Raw genomic sequence first — 16,884 nt, 5'->3', positions numbered from 1 at the left:
CCATTTTTTGGTGATTTTTTGTTTGTTAACTATGTGGTTTGTGAGGGACAAACTTTTATATTCAGAGACTGTTACGAAGGGAAGGCCAAATTCCAACAGACCTATCTCCCCACCCATTCAGAGGACCGATTGCACGAGTATAGACTCTCGTCAATTCCCAAGCCTCCCATTCAGACCTCAGACTCATGACAATGCAGGCAGTAAAGACCCAAGCTCTAAAGACACTTCCCCCGAGCCGCTCATTGTCACGCATGATGACGTCGACGTCGACGTCGACGTCGACAGACAAAAGCAAACTGAACCTGTAAACAATGTAAAGAAGTCAAGAAATGTTACATTCAACAATCAGTGGGAAAAGTCTTTAGCCGGTGTCTATAGAAATAGAAACAAAAGACTCATCCCAAGCTATGTCAGAGCTGACGAACCATTTGACGTTGTTAAAGATGCTATATGTGACTATGCTAAGAATCGTGATGTAACTATCACAAATGTGAGACTCATGAAACACTGGGAAGGGCGACGCAATCCTACCTTCACCATTCGAATAACTGTCCCACAGCAATGTGCAGATATCATTTTGGATGATGACTGCTTCTGGCCCGAAAACGTTAATTGTCGTGAATGACTACCGAATAATGTGTGGTACAATGACGATAAGGCTGAACATTAATAATGAAGAGGAACAATTTTAGACTTGCGACATACATACTTGTTCTAATGGCAATCATTCGCATGATTACTCGGAATGTGCGTGGGGCATTGAATTGCTTAGATGAAATTCGCTCAAAACTAACGAGCTTTGACATTATGGTTATTACCGAACACTGGCTGGAAGACACACGTGAATCTCTACTCTATGACTTGGATGATGACTTTAACGTCTATGTTAAAGGTCAGCTTGACCACTTATCACAAAGAGGCGCAGGGGCTATAGCCATATTTATTCGTAAAAGTACAAATCCGAGGTCGTCAGCAATCAGTATACCTTCAAGCGAGCATATCATTGGGGCTAAACTCTTCATTAATAAATGCCCTATGTATATAATTGGTGCTCGCCTTCCCTCATCTAACGTATTAGATAGTGTATACATAGAAGAACTTAATAATGTACTGGAGATTTATGATAGATGCTCTCAAGGGGAGACAATTCTTCTAGGTGATTTCAATGCAGACCTGCGTCATGGAATTATATTGAAACGCAGAGCGAAATATCTGCAGAGAGTGCTCACTGAACGGAATCTAATTTCTGTCGTACCCCTTGATGATAATGCTATTTTTACCTTCACAAGTAAATGTAAAACTATAAGAAGTATGATAGATTATGCGTTCATTAATCTCCAACATGTAAGTAACGTTATTGGTTATACTTTAGATACTGGAGTTCAATACTCAGTATCAGACCAATGTCCAATATTCCTATGTCTGTGTACTGATTCCCAGCCACGCCACTATGGCGGTGAACATCTTAACTGGCGTAAAGCTAATGACGTAGACTTTATGTTATACCAGTATGAAACTGAAAACTATTTTAGATGTGCTCAGTTTGACGAAACTCAGTACGCATCTCCTCATGAATAGATTGAAAATTATCACGACTATATCCTACAATCGTTACATGCTGCAGCTAAACTAAGTATACCATCTTCAAAATTCCAATCTCATTTAAAACCATACTGGAAAAAAGATAAATTAATTTAAATACGTTGCATCGTACAATGCGACAACGCCGTAGTGAATGGTCCTATAATGGTAAATCCCATGATAAAGAGGATGCAAATTACATTGAGTATAAAAGAGCAAAACGTATCTTTAGGAAGCAGCATCGCCGTTCCAAACAAAAGCTGAAAGACGAAAAGTTTCAGGAAATATATGAAGCAGCTGAGGTTGATATAACAGAGTACTGTTGCAAATATGCCCACCGAAAGCCTGTTATGTACACAATATCAACCCCCATCGTCGAAGTTCATTTCAAGCCAAGTATTATATACTGACACACAATCGGTGGTTGGAAGTGAAAGTGTGAGGACGTCTTCAAAAATACATTTGGAAATAACAGCGATGATATACAAGTTCATATTTGCACAATAGGGACAGTAAAACACAAGGATTTGCTGGGGAAAATGTAAGTGATAAATATTGGTAAAATGAACAGTAAGAAGAAAGGAAAAAATCAAAGTCACCATAGTTTGGTGTAGAGTAATGAGAAACTAACTGAGAGGGGGAAATAATATAAGATATGTTTTCATAACAGATTGTGTGAACCGAAGTACTAGATAAATTTTATATAAAACAAAAATAGATGGATAAATAAAATAATAATATGAAGATTATGTCCATAGTCATCAATAAAAAAAGATCATGCCCGGGGCAAGTCTAGTTTCTGGCACGCCTGGGTTAATTGCACGGACTCGGCACGTGCACATGGACTGACTACTGTGTGTCGCACACCTGGCTAATTTGCACGGACTCGGCACGTGCACGTGAAATGAACAAGCCACATCGGCGTAATCAAAAGTACCCTTCTAACAGGTTGTGATATCCTTCGAAAATCAAGGAATATGCACCAAATTAAGATTAAGAACAAGATGGGGCAAATGTTCATGCGTACCACATCCAGGTAAGTTAAGAGTTATATAATCTGCTAATTAGACCAGATTACTAGGAATAATGCCATGAGCTGCGTTTGAAGATACACATGGCCCTTGTGGTATAATATGGATTGATGACGTACATTGTATACATAGTTAATAATGCATAGCTACACCGAGTAAGAAAGGCTAGTGAACGGCAATAACGTCACATACCGAACAGTAGCCTACTTGTACCAACTGCCATAACACGCAAACCACGGATCCGGAGTGTCGTATGGGTGGGTCCCCTCCTCACACAATGTTGACCTATAGGCTATACATTCGAGTCATGCTTCGACTTGGTTTCCTTGGGCTTCTGTGTGTCTGTGTATATCACTTGCATCACAGTTCAAGTATGTTATGTGTAATCACATGTGGGGAATTTCCTAGAAGCTATTGCGAAAGAAATCAGCAGAGCGAGGCAAAGAACATTAAAATATTCCATCCTGTCGACACTATTCTCGGAAAGAGAGCGGCATGTTGTTCTCCGAATTTCTTATAACAAATATATAAAACAATAACTGACACAATTAGCGTGTATGGTATATGTTCTGCTATCAATCTTGTAATATTGCAATAAATAGTGAATGTGTCATTTCTTACAATAATTAACATCTTCCGCTTAGTTTTAACGCGAGCGTCGCCTTTGATGTGACAGATATGACCACATGCCTGTTTTAATTGAGTGTATATGTGTTTGAGGGGACATTTGGGTTCGTTTGGGCGGGCAGGGGATGGAGAGGGGGGGGGGGGGGGGGGTCGTCTGTTGTGCTATAGTTCTACATCTAGCAAATATAACTAAATCATAAAACTGATATCGATTTATTGATTAGTGTTCATTCTCTAGAAAATATTAACTGTTCCGTAGTTTCTTCATTGATCAAGTCAAATATAGTGAATACAATAAGTGATCTCTGTTTATACCTATTCTATGTGCAAAAAATAAGAAATATGTTCACTACCACTTAATATACCTATTTTCCAAGAATGCTACATACGGTATGTGTGTATTTATATATATATATATATATATATATATATATATATATATATATATATATCATGTATGTGTGTGTATGTGTGTGTATGTGTGTATGGATGCAAAATAGCGCTCAGAAATGAAACCTTTACATGTCTGTATTTTGGGCCACTGACCTCTATACTGTATAAAATTGTCTTGTCTTGTCTTGTCAAGTCAAATAAAATAGATGATGTAAAAAAGAAACACTGAATAAGGTTTACAGTTGAAAGAGCGGCCTCCGTGGTCTTGTGGTAGAGCGTCCGCCCGGAGAGCGGAAGGTACGGTGTTCGATCCCCGGCCGCGTCATACCAAAAGACGTTAAAAGATGGTACTTGTTGTTACCCTGTCTGGCGCTCGGCATTAAGGGGCTAAAACAAGGACTGGTCGTCTCGGAGTCAGTATACTGTGTCTGAGTGGGGTATTCATGTTAAACTGCGGCATGGTATCTCAGTGAGCTGGCACTATAAATCGGCATCAGTCCGGACTAGTACAAGCAGCAACAAACACATACATACACGTACATGCACGTCGCTATATAAGTGCAATAATCTTGGACGCGACGTTAAACCCAATTTCACCTCACCTCACCTACAGTTGAAAGAAACTCACTCTCTCAAAACACTGATAATTTGAAAGTCATCTTTACTCCTATCCTATCTTTACTCAGTTATAATGTGTTAGTAGTGAGTGAGTGAGTATGGTTTCACGCCGCTTTTAGCAATATTCCAGCGATATTACGGCGGGGGACACCAGAAATGGGCTTCACACAATGGCCCCCAGTGGGGAAATCGAACCCGAGTCTACGGCGTGACGAGCGAACGCTTTAACCACTAGGCTACCCGACCGCCCACGTGTAATTAAACTTGCAAAGAAATATATGCAGCATGATGAAAAGATAACAATTGGGTTGGCTAACCACCCCCGTTAAACATTTTGGTTAAGGAATCGTTTATGTTAAAATGTATAATAGTAAAGTGATTGTATCCACCCTGATATTACTGGAATAGTCCATCGTGTTTTTCGTACTGTTTCTGAAGCGTATCGCACAAAACAAATGAGTTTAGTGACATCTATTTTGTTGTTTTCTTTGAAACTCGAACACGCCGTAAACTGTTTGTACATTCATAATATATCCACAAAAAAAATGTTCAAAAGCACGCCAACAAGCTGTCAACAAGCTGACAACGCGGATGTGTTGTGTGAATTGATAAGCAGCGTCTTGCGTAGTTTGGAAATGTCGCAACTGTTGTGTGTAATATCCTTGGTACGGGGCACAACCGGATGTTATACGAGTATATATGTTGATATGTCTGATTTCAGTGTTCATTGTACACTTCTGCTCGTTGCAAGTATCACGGTAAGTCAGTATTTATTCACGGGGTATTACTCTGATAACACAAGTTGTGCGTGCTCTCTCTCTCTCTCTCTCTCTCTCTCTCTCTCTCTCTCTCTCTCTCTCTCTCTCTCTCTCTCTCTCTCTCTCTCTCTCTCTCTCTCTCTCTCTCTCTCTCTTGGTTGTCGTAGTGTTAAAGGAATGATAAAGCGTACTGGATGTGTTGTAAAAGCACAAATTGTTCTTCGTTGTCCCGTCTCTGTCAAAAATCTACATGGCCTGTCCTTAAACTAGGCTGTCCCTTCCCGTCACAGACACCAAATGTTTTTTTGTTGTTGTATATCGACGCATTCAGCAATATTCAAGCTACATGATGGCGGTCTGTAAATAATCGAGTCTGGATCAGACAATCCAATGACTGACATCATGAGCCTGACCACCCTATCATTCGACACGCATAGGTCTAGCCAGGATCTTCGGGGGGCATATATATACGTAATGAATAAGGATCGGGGCTCTAACTATTATATAACAATCAATAATATGGACCGTCTATGAAAGTAAACTGAATTTAACAAGGGTGGGCTCTTATTAGAGACAGTACATCAGTTGTGTTTAAATAATGATAGAGTGAAAATGGTTCTCACATAGGAATAATATGAAACACATGACGGGTAGATAAATACTTGAGAGAACCAACTGACACTTTTGACAATGTGACAACTGTGAGTATGCATTGCACATAAAATACGTTGTACAATTGCTCAAGGTTCTGCATTAAAAAACCAACAACGATTGTTATCCGTTAAATTTCCTTATTTTTTTCAAGTTGATCTGGTTGAAACAATATGTATAAATCGTTTTTTAACAAGATTGTATCTGTTCTCAGATTAGTGCAGAATGGCTCTTGTATCCGTCGTTGTTGTTGCTGCTGTTGTAACGGCCTGTCTGCTGTACACGTCGTCCCCGGTGTCGGCTCAAGGAAGTAAGTAACGAAGCTCCCCCTATTGCGTGGTTTTGTTTTGTTTGTTTGCTTGTTGTGCAACGCCCCTCTCAACAATATTCCAGCTATATGACCGGGGCCTTATTGCGTGTTAGAATTGTTTATTTATACCTTTAGATTGAGCTATACACAGACACTTTGTAACAGTGATATAATACGTACTTAGTGGGGATTTTCATTTCATGGAGACTACTACACAGAATGCTGTTTGAATAACAAATAATCTAAAACGTTGGATAAATATTTATTATATACTTTGCTGTGAAAGACTGATTTTTATGAAGTTGAGAAAAGTGACATTTACATTGCAGTGAACATAACACTTGATATTTCACTGCAGTGAACAGAACACTTTGACGAAACTATTGTCATACAAGAGTTACCTCCCCTTTATCGTAAGCGTCAAGCCCGTAACCAAAGTGTGGACCTCATTTTTACATTAGTTCCACATTGACAAGACAAAATAATGACAGATGGTCATTCTTGCCGTTTGCTATTCTCTTGTAAACATATCGCCCAAAACTGTAAATTTCTCATTTAACTCGTCAATCTAGACTGTTCGTTTCGCTAAACGCCATGTTTGTTATTTGACCAGCCTGTGTTCTTTCGCCAACAGCGATCTCGTAGATTTCAAGAATGTGTTTGTTGAAGTTGACTCTGTATATGATCATATTCAAATGTATGATAAAGAATTTTAATGAACTCAAGTATTTTATGTTCCTCTTGTTTATATGTTTTATAATTTTGCAAACACCGAACTATGTTTTAAGTCGCAAATACAGGGGTGGTGAAACGTCCCTGTGCGTTATGTAGGGAGAATTTACGTTTCAACGTTTACATTTGTAATGAAATGATTTAACAACTACACAAAAAGTATAATTATGACAAAAAGGATATTCTATGTGTCTAGAGAAATATCATGTTTCTCTCATCTCGTGATGATGGAAAGGAGATATTTTCACTCGTGGCTACGCCATTTGGGAAAACATCTCCTTTCCCCCGTCACGAGATGAGAGAAACATTATATTTCATATTTCACATGACATATCCTCTATATCTTCCTGTTCCGCAGTGAACGCTTCCACGTACCCATTATGCAGAGTATCGTTTACTGCTCAAGTATAAATCCCGTACCGACTATATACAGAGGCGTTTTATATATTCTCTGTACCCATAATCTATAAACCTCCAGTGACGTCATGCTATTATTCTCCAGTGGGGTTAAATCTCATAAACAGGGATGTCGTAATATCCCCGGGGTTTTATATAATATTCAAGTCACATTTGCCATATAATAAGTTATAATATCATTCATACAACTTCCGTTTAGATCGTAACATATGAATGTTTCTAGCTAGAAATTTATTTTACATTTGAACACAATGTAATGAAATGTAAAATCAAATGACAATTCTGAACATTCCCGAGGATCGAACATGCAACCTTCGTACCACTGGGTGCTGATCGATCACAATGTTTTTAATGTGTCTTTTTCAAGTACCGTACAGCAGCAACAGATAGTTTACACCCGTTTCCTAAGGTTCGTGGAAAGTATGTTTTAAACATAGAAATGTTGATAAATGTTGTTCAAAGTTTCTTTTTGTCGGTTTATAAGTAAAAGTTAGATAAAACACTTCCCCTCGGGTTTTATGATATTTAAGACCCTTATCCCACGGATGCGGGTTTCAAATATCTTTAAACCCCTCAGACGTGCTTTTCCTACGCTTAAAGCGTTTCCTATAAAAGGCCAGTTTCCACCCTTGCCGAACTAGGCTGGTATTATGGAGTTACATTTTGGCTGGACTAACGAGTCTCTGCTAGTCCAATCAAAATCGCGCACCGAAATCGAAATCCGGTTCGTAAAGTGTCATGCAGATTTCGGTCGACTGCAGGATTTGCAAAGCCTGTGCACCGCACTCGTTGTCAACAGATATTTTCTAAATCTTTTCATGTTTTTAATCAAGGTGGTCACGTGATTTGATGCACTTCGCAATGTAAGACTCGTTTTATCACAATATAGATCTTGAATATCGATCAGATCGTCTTGACTGGGCGCTGCCGTTTTATTTGAAGCAAATGCAAGTGATACGAGAGGTTGAATCTGATTAGTCAATAGGAGAGGCATAGAAAGGACATAACTACTGGTGGCGCTGCGATCGAGCCCAGGAATTCCAGCCAAGTTCGGCAAGGGTGGAAACTGGACTTTTAAAGTCAGTTAACTCTCTTGCCTCGGGAAGATGCTTCCAGATGTATCATGGCGACCTTTGTTAAAACATGTCTGGACGAGATAACCAATGAACGATATTCATGTATTCAAGCAATGGTTTGCCTTGATCACGTGACATAGCTTGGAGTTGTAGACAAATTTAAAACAACACTCACTTTCACACTCCCATCAATATGTTTTCGTTCGAGTGACGGTTGTTAGTAGTTGAGTGGAAAAAGAATGGGGGTTCATTACCCACAAGTGGAGAATGCATCGCACTTATTAAATAGAGAGTATTAGCCGTGTGTGTTATCGGGTAGTACACATCTTGAATAGGGATAATACGTACCTGGTATTCGTAATATATTATGTTTTAAACATATTTATTTCACAACATGTGAACTGGATTGGTAAACAAGCAAAAACTTATTTGAATACCGCTCCAGAATTAGAATACAATATAATATGACTAAAGTACAGTCAAGGAATACAATTGTATACATGTTCTTATTTTAGAAACTACGTTGTCGGCGCTGTCAGGTCTCATTTTTAGTAGTAATAGTGTACTATTTAAATTATAAATTTAAGATGCTATGTAAAATCACAAAACCTATTGGATAGCTGAATGTAGTCTTGTACTGATTTAAGAATTTCTAAGTTTATTTTTGACGTCCTTTCAGGATTACCTAATAGAATTGAATTTAGATCATATCCCTTCACATAATAGTACATATTCTGTCTTAAATCATTGTAATTTGGCCATATGAGAAAGAAGTGAATTGCATCATCAGTGTGATGGCCACAGCTACATGCGGGATGATCTGATAAATATCGTGCGACCCGGTCTGCATTAAGATCACTGCATCCAAGTCGAAGGCGGGCGTGCACAATTTGACAAAATCTGGACCCGTAGTTTAGATCAAAACTTATCATATTTTTTTAAGTCCTCTTTATATGTTTTTTGAAAGTACTCAATGTATCTGCATCTATATATTCGTCCGATAGCGAATTCCAATATATTATAAGTACGATGCGGAAGCACATGATTGTCATAATATCTTTAACATATCATATTTCCATATTTAATGTCAATCTTAATATTATCGATGTTTCTCAGACAGACTTTAACTTTAGTAATCGGGTATGAATACAATGACATGAATGAACCGTCCAAATAATAATATAGTGTCAAATTTTGTTTACACAAGCGCTCACACGTCCAGAAACGTCTCTCTAAACTTTTCGGAACAATATGCAATGTATTTTTAGGCAGAGCGATGTATAGATCTTACTTGAAGTAAGCTACATGACCTCATTTGCATATTAATCAGATCGTGATATCGTGTTTATCAGATTGATTTGTCGCATCGATACAATTAGCTATTATATGATAAAGGATGTTACTGAATCTATTATGATACTACACTTATATTCATCACCTCCTCGACCGCCTCCGTGGTCTAGTGGTAGAGCGTCCGCCCGGAGAGCGGAAGGTCCGGGGTTCGATCCCCGGCCGCGTCATACCAAAAGACGTTAAAAGATGGTACTTGTTGTTACCCTGTCTGGCGCTCGGCATTAAGGGGCTAAAACAAGGACTGGTCGTCTCGGAGTCAGTATACTGTGTCTGAGTGGGGTATTCATGTTAAACTGCGGCATGGTATCTCAGTGAGCTGGCACTATAAATCGGCATCAGTCCGGACTAGTACAAGCCGCCACACAAACACACACACACGCGTACATGCACGTCGCTATATAAGTGCAATAATCTAACGTTAAACCCCATTTCACCTCACCTCATCACCTCCTCATTCTACTTGGTCCTGTATCATTGCAGCTACATGTGGCGTTGGGCAGCAGTGTGCCAGCTGTAGTGGCGATAAAGTGGATACGTTGCGTTTCCAATCAGGGAATTCTGCACAGGTCTGCTGCCCGAACTGCAGGAGCCGCTTCTTCAACTTCGGAGTCTCGCCACGTGGAGCCTACTGTAACTGTAACTTTGATCGTGAGTATTTGTCAGCACCATACCCGTATCCGTGGGTTTTCTAAACGTGGTAAACCTACATTACGTCCGGCGTTGCTCCTCCCACCTTCAGTTCACCCGTCGAGATGTGACTGAAGATGTTTCTGCTGCGTTAAACAATACTCAGGCACTCATAGATGACCTTGTTATTGGACGTATGCGTGATTATAACGCCGCTATGACGTTGCAGTACGGTGACCGCCATTTTGAAAGATGTTGTGGAAGCCCTACAGTTAGGCGTTGGCTCGTAACGCCTAACCAAAAGATTCGATTCCATGTGTTAGGAACAATCTTGGTGTCGCTCGCCATCATTTGGCTTCAATACTACTTTTATGTGAGTGTTCTCTCAGTCAGATGATGATAATGGTGGAGATTTAACGAGCGCTTCCGGTTTTGCCAATTTCGCACTCAGCCAGAACATAGCTTGCATAAATTATCAGTGCTGAACAAGATCATATGTCAAAATTGTGAAAGCATCCGCTTCAAATTTCACTCCACACTGTCGAACAGTGTGGTATTGAAATCGGATTTAAAAAGCTATGAGGAAATCTACTCTAGCAGAATATATGTTCTGACTGCCTCCTTGGATGAATGAAGGTACCTAGGGAACACATTCCAGTTGTTTGTATCAAGATGCAGGATATCAGATTGCCATTACCAGTTTGCCTACTATGGTTGGTTGGTTGGTTGGTTGTTTAAAGCCGCACTCAGCAATATTCCCGATCCCGTTAGTCGCCTTTTACAACAAGCATAGTCGCCTTTTACGGCAAGAATGGGTTGCTGAAAGTCTATTCTACCCGGGAATCTTCACGGGTGCTTACTATGGACACACAGAATCCTGGGTATTAGAACTTTCGATTTCCCCACATGGACTATGTTTGAACCCAGTGTTTGGTGTCCCCTGTCGTGATATTACAGGAATGTTGGTACTCAAACACTCCTTTTTTCCAAACCCCAGTTAGAGTTAAAAGAGCCCACAAAGCGAGCCAAACTCTACGACTACCGTTAATCTATGTTAATATGAAAGTGACGATCGTCTTACGGCTAAGGACGCTATGTTGAACGGGAACTTGGTCAGGTGATATAAATATCCAAGTTTGGACAACCCTATTCACCCACTCAATTAATGATCATAATCATGAATATTCATCGATGCAGGGGTGACTGGCACCGCCAGGAAAGGGGAGGAGTGCTCTGCCCCTGGTATGACCCGCTACTTCACGCTCAACACAATGCCCATCTGTTGCCCCAATCCACTCGTGGGTGTTCGAGTTCAGCCTAATGATGCCAATGGCAACTTCATCTTCAACTGTGGTAAGTCCAAATGCATTTACATTTGTTTAGTGCATTCTATACAGCGAAAACTCGCCTTGACATCACTGATTTCTATTAATCCATTCATATAAATTTCACGGCTCCTTTGTCTTTTACGCCCAATGTAATCTGTTTCGGTGGAGAATCGAGACTGGTTATTCTCTGGCGTTGACGTTTATGCTACATTGTGAAATCCTCAGAAATGACAAATCACTGGTACTGCCTTGTATTCAGTCAATATACAGAGATGTATATGCCAGGTTACCGGACAAACGAGTTTTCATTGTATCACATTTGTGTTTGTTTCTATGACATACGTAATCATGTGATCATTCTTAAATATAATCCTTTACAAAAGCACGTGGTAGGTTAAATGTAACGCCCTACAAACTCCTATTTATTGAAGCAAACCTCTGTTAAGCTTTCAACAGAGCTAAACGAGACCCCTCTCATCTCAAAACAGCCCACGAACTTAACCACCAAGTCCAAAACCTAGTTAAAACTGCTAAAACCAAAAACTGGAAAAAATTATGTGAGGAGCTAAACCACCACACCGACGCTAGGAAGGTGTGGCGCAAAATTTACGCCATCAGAGGCATCAAACGGCACAAAAAAGCCCCAATATAAACAACTCAACTAACACCCACCCAAAAGGCCAACAACCTAGCCAAACACTTCTCTAAAGTTAGTAGCAGCAGTAACTTCAGTAAGAAATTCCAAGATAAACTAAAAAAAGAAACCAAATTCTCCAAAGAAAACAGACAAGACAACCTAGAAATATACCAGCCTTACACCATAGAAGAACTAAATCACGTACTAAACAATAGAAAAAAAGGAACAGCCCCTGGCCTAGACCTCACCTCTTACCAAATAATCAAACATTTACCTACCAAAACTACTCCAAACTTTACTTAAACTATACAACCTAGTCTACCTAAACGGACAGGTCCCATCCTCATGGAAGGAAGCTCTAGTAATCCCAATACCTAAACCAAATAAACCAGCAGATAAGGCTAACTCCTATAGGCCCATCTCCCTAACCTCAAATCTCTGCAAAATAATGGAACTTATGACTAAAAATAGGCTACAGCACTACCTAGATCAAAACAACATCATAAACCACGATCACTCCTGGGAGATCAACTCTCGATAACCTCGCCCGACTAGAACAGGATATAAAAACAGGACAGCTAAACAAGCAATACACCATAGGCATATTCCTCGACTTCTCTAAAGCTTTCGATATGGTGTGGCACCACGGGCTAATACAAAAACTAAAAAAAATAGGACTAAAAGGCCAAATAATAAACTTCATCCAAGATTTCCTAAACAATCGCAAAATAACCGTGGGTATAGACCATACGCTATCGGACCAGTGTCCCCTAGAAAATGGCACTCCCCAGGGCAGCATCCTCAGCCCAACCCTCTTCAATATAATGATAAACGATCTATTCGAGGGCTTATCCCCTAAACTAAACACTTCAAAATTCGCGGATGACGGAGCCCTATGGATCTGCACTAAAAGCATTAAAATGGCAGAAAACTTAATCCAAAAATCTCTAAATAAAATACAACAATGGGCAGACAAATGGGGCTTCTCCCTTAACTCAGATAAAACAACAGGAGTAGTATTCAAACATAAAACATGAAACCTGCCTTCCCAATCCTCCAGCTAAACAACCAAACAATCAAATTCCAAAAACAAACCAAATTCTTAGGACTCATTTTCGATCAACACCTCACCTGGGAGGCTCACGTCCAAAACCTAAAAACTAGATGCAGCAAAGACCTTAACACACTAAGATGTCTCACCGGCTCTAACTGGGGAGCCTCCAAAGATACCCTCCTCTTACTCTATACAGCACTAATTAGATCAAAACTAGACTACGGCTGCGCCATATACAATACCCTAAACAACTCTCTATCTAAAAAACTTGTCTCAATACAATACCAAGCCCTTAAACTAATTACACGCACCCAACATGGCACCTCCTACACCTCACTTCAGGCACTTACAGGGGAAATGCCACTAAATCTACGCAGGGAACATCTAAGCCTTAATTTCTGGGCCGCGTCCCAAACAAACCCTCTCATCCAAAACTTAATTAACCAAAACATTAGCCCAAGAAACCAAGCTCTAGCTCGCAAACACCCCGTACTCACCCCAATATCCAAAAGAATAACTAACTACCTCAATGAACACCAAACTCAAAATCTTAAACAAAACTGCAAAAAATCAAATATCTTCACCCCTAAACTCAAAATACCCAAAATAGACACAACGCTAGCAAACCAAATAAATAAACAAACAGACCCAAACATAGCTAAAACCACCACACTTGCATACATACACGAAAATTGGCCAAATTGGTGTCACATGTACACTGACGGATCTTCAGACCCGATCTCCAACCACACAGGCTTCGGAGTCCATACCACACAACCAGTTATATCCACACAATCTTACCGACTCCCTAACAACCAATCTATATTCACGGCCGAACTTATGGGCATGGCCTCAGCCCTGCATAACCAACAATCTAAAAACAACAATAAAATCCTAATTCTCACCAAAACCCTTAGTGGACTACAAGCCCTCCAAAACAAAAATACCAAAAAACGACCCAAATTAATAAACCAAATACTTAAAAGCTCCAACGACCTAACAAAAGCAGGCAAACAAATAACCTTCTTGTGGATCCCCGCCCACGTAGGAATTTACGGCAACGAAAGCGCCGATAAAGCAGCTAAATTATCTCTCAAAATACCAGAAATGATCCTAAACCTACCCATCTCAAAATCAGAAATTAAAAGTGTAAACAAACAAAAAATAACCAAAAAATGGCATAATCAATATCAAAACTCAAATAGCCAAATCAAAAAAGTGCTAAGAAAACCACTAGCCAAACCTAAAATCTTACACCCCTCAAAAAAATTTGACAGATTAATTACAAAACTCCAAACAGGACACACTAACCTAAATAACCACCTAAAAAAACTTAAAAGGCACACCACAGGCAACTGCCCCCACTGCAGAACACGCACACATCCACTGCACCCACTACCAAACACACAGAACCACACTACAAACCGCCCTCAATCTAAATAAGGTTCCTACTCTAGATGAAATACTAAACCCTCAAAATAAACCAGAAAACTTCAAGGCCCTAGGCGTATTCCTAATCAAAACAAACCTAATTAAGCGCATCTAAAAACTAATTAATCTACCAATCCAAAATCAAATAAACATACAAACACCCACCTCATCCGGCTCCCTTAGTTCCCTCCTCCATCCACCTCGGCATTTATTCCAAATTTAAAAATTCCAAAAATTCAATATAATTAAGCAACCCCTAAAAGCCCCCTCTTGGGTTGCACACACCACTTTCACCCTTTTCGGAATACACTAAATGGTCTGGCCAGGCCCGTGTGCGAAATACGCTACAGTCGGAAAGCGCACGTTAAATCTTCTATATCAGTCAGTCAATCTGTTAAGGGCGTGACTGTTTTTGTTTGTCCAGAAAGTCGTGGGGATTGCTGGAGGGGGAGTCAGTGCTCCGGCTGCAACCAAAGCTTCGTCGGCAGCATCAACGGGGTGAACGTGTGTTGCCCCAACTGCGAGGAGCGCGGCCTCATCCTAGGGTCCGGCGGTTCCTGCAGCTGCAACCGTGGCTAAAAAACACCCAACCCAGACAACAACACTGGATTATCTCGATGACAAATTCTAATCCTTCAAACTCTGACCTCTCATTTACAAGTTGTATATGTTTTTTCGTCAATTCAATAAAGAATAACATTCAAAACATATAAAAAATGTTTCTCTTTGTTCTCACATCTGAACGTTTTCATGCCATTGCTGGGGCGCTATGACGTTGTATAGACGACCATGTAACGCCGTGCCAAGGAGGTAGCGATCACACCTAATATTAATTGTACCTATTGTTGCAAATATTATGATGATATACACACACACACAAATACACAAATACACACATACATATATCGGTACATAAACAAACAGCATACCAGCATATCATACATACTAACAACTATTTAATCGATGTAATCATTAAGAAGACATATTTAGATTTAACATCTTTTAGATTTTACAATGAACAAATGGACAGACTGTACAATAGCAAGGTTAGAATCATAAGGTTATAATACTGAATCCAAGTCATATCCCTTTATATAGCAGTACATGTTGTTCCGAAGATTGCAGTAGTTGCCACATGAAAAGAAGAATCCTCATAATGATATCCACAGGAGCAGGGAGTAGAATCATGAAGATATCTATGGTATTTGTGTGCATTTAAATCACTGCATCCTAATCTGAGGCGGGAATGAATTATTTGACAGGAACGGGTACCATAGTCTAAGTTAAAGCCAAATATTTTAGGATTTTCTGCCATGGTGATATATTTACAGTATATTTTGACTGAACATTATCCGGTAATTCATTCTACATTCGCACTGTGTCGGGTAAAAATGACTTGTATTTAACTGTTATAGCATTTACAGTCTGTAGCTGTGAAGTAGTTCTTAAATTGTAACGTGCGCCCGCTGAGGCATTTGGAGGAACAAGATAACATACATATTCAGGGGCCAACTTGTTAACCATTTTGTAAAATGTTTTTAATTTATTAGATTGCCGTCTTTTGCATAAGGGTGTAACGTTAGTTTCAGTGTATAGAGACTCGTGGCTGGTACCACGAGTAGCTCCACATATTGTTCTCAGTGCGTCTAAATTTAGCCTTTCTAATACCAACGCTTGTTCTTGAGAACAGTTATCCCATACTTGGTCACAATAGTCGAATATTGGTAAAATAAATGATAAATATATGTTCTGTAACGGTTTTTTCTGGACAGGCGGTATTTAAAAGTTCTAAAGCAGTTAATCATTGGGCTTACTTTATCTACTGTATTATCTATATGATTTGAACAGTAGCCATCTTGCAGTAGAATTAGCCCTAGGTGTTTGTGCGATGTTTGTGTCTGTTATGGAGTACCTTGGTTTTTGACTTGGGTTAATTTTTCTTGAAAACATTATGGTTTCGGTTTTGTGTGGATTAAACATTACTTGCCATTTATTCGCCCACACGGATATCCTTTCTAGATCAACATTTAAATTAATCGCTGCTGTGTTAGGATCATCGACAATAATATAAAGTGACGTATCGTCTGCAAAGAGACGTATATTACTGTCTATATCATCAACCAGGTCATTTATAAAAATCAGAAAAAACAATGGTCCTAGGACAGATCCCTGTGGAATACCTGCCGTGAAAGATTTTAACTGTGATTCTTTACCATTAATAACCACTTTTTGTATTCTATTTGATAGATAACGTCAAACT

The 16,884-nt window shown here is 39.6% G+C and overlaps 1 protein-coding gene across 1 annotated transcript; it reads left to right on the top strand.

Annotated features, from left to right (window-relative positions):
- Positions 1–4,887: 4,887 nt before the first annotated feature.
- LOC124111360 lies at positions 4,888–15,341 on the top strand. Its single transcript, XM_046471024.2, has 5 exons — positions 4,888–5,008; positions 5,874–5,969; positions 10,028–10,195; positions 11,372–11,527; positions 15,049–15,341. Exons 2-5 carry the CDS (start codon positions 5,885–5,887, stop codon positions 15,201–15,203), a joined length of 564 nt encoding a protein of 187 aa, XP_046326980.1. The 5' UTR covers positions 4,888–5,008; positions 5,874–5,884; the 3' UTR covers positions 15,204–15,341.
- The last annotated feature ends 1,543 nt before the right edge of the window (positions 15,342–16,884 follow it).

Source organism: Haliotis rufescens, unplaced genomic scaffold (assembly GCF_023055435.1).
Source record: "Haliotis rufescens isolate VD_foot unplaced genomic scaffold, xgHalRufe1.0.p SCAF_4, whole genome shotgun sequence".
In the NCBI taxonomy this organism is placed as follows: Eukaryota; Metazoa; Mollusca; class Gastropoda; order Lepetellida; family Haliotidae; genus Haliotis; species Haliotis rufescens.
Note: the sequence above shows the minus strand (reverse complement) of the source record. Positions and strands in the feature narration are given on the sequence as shown.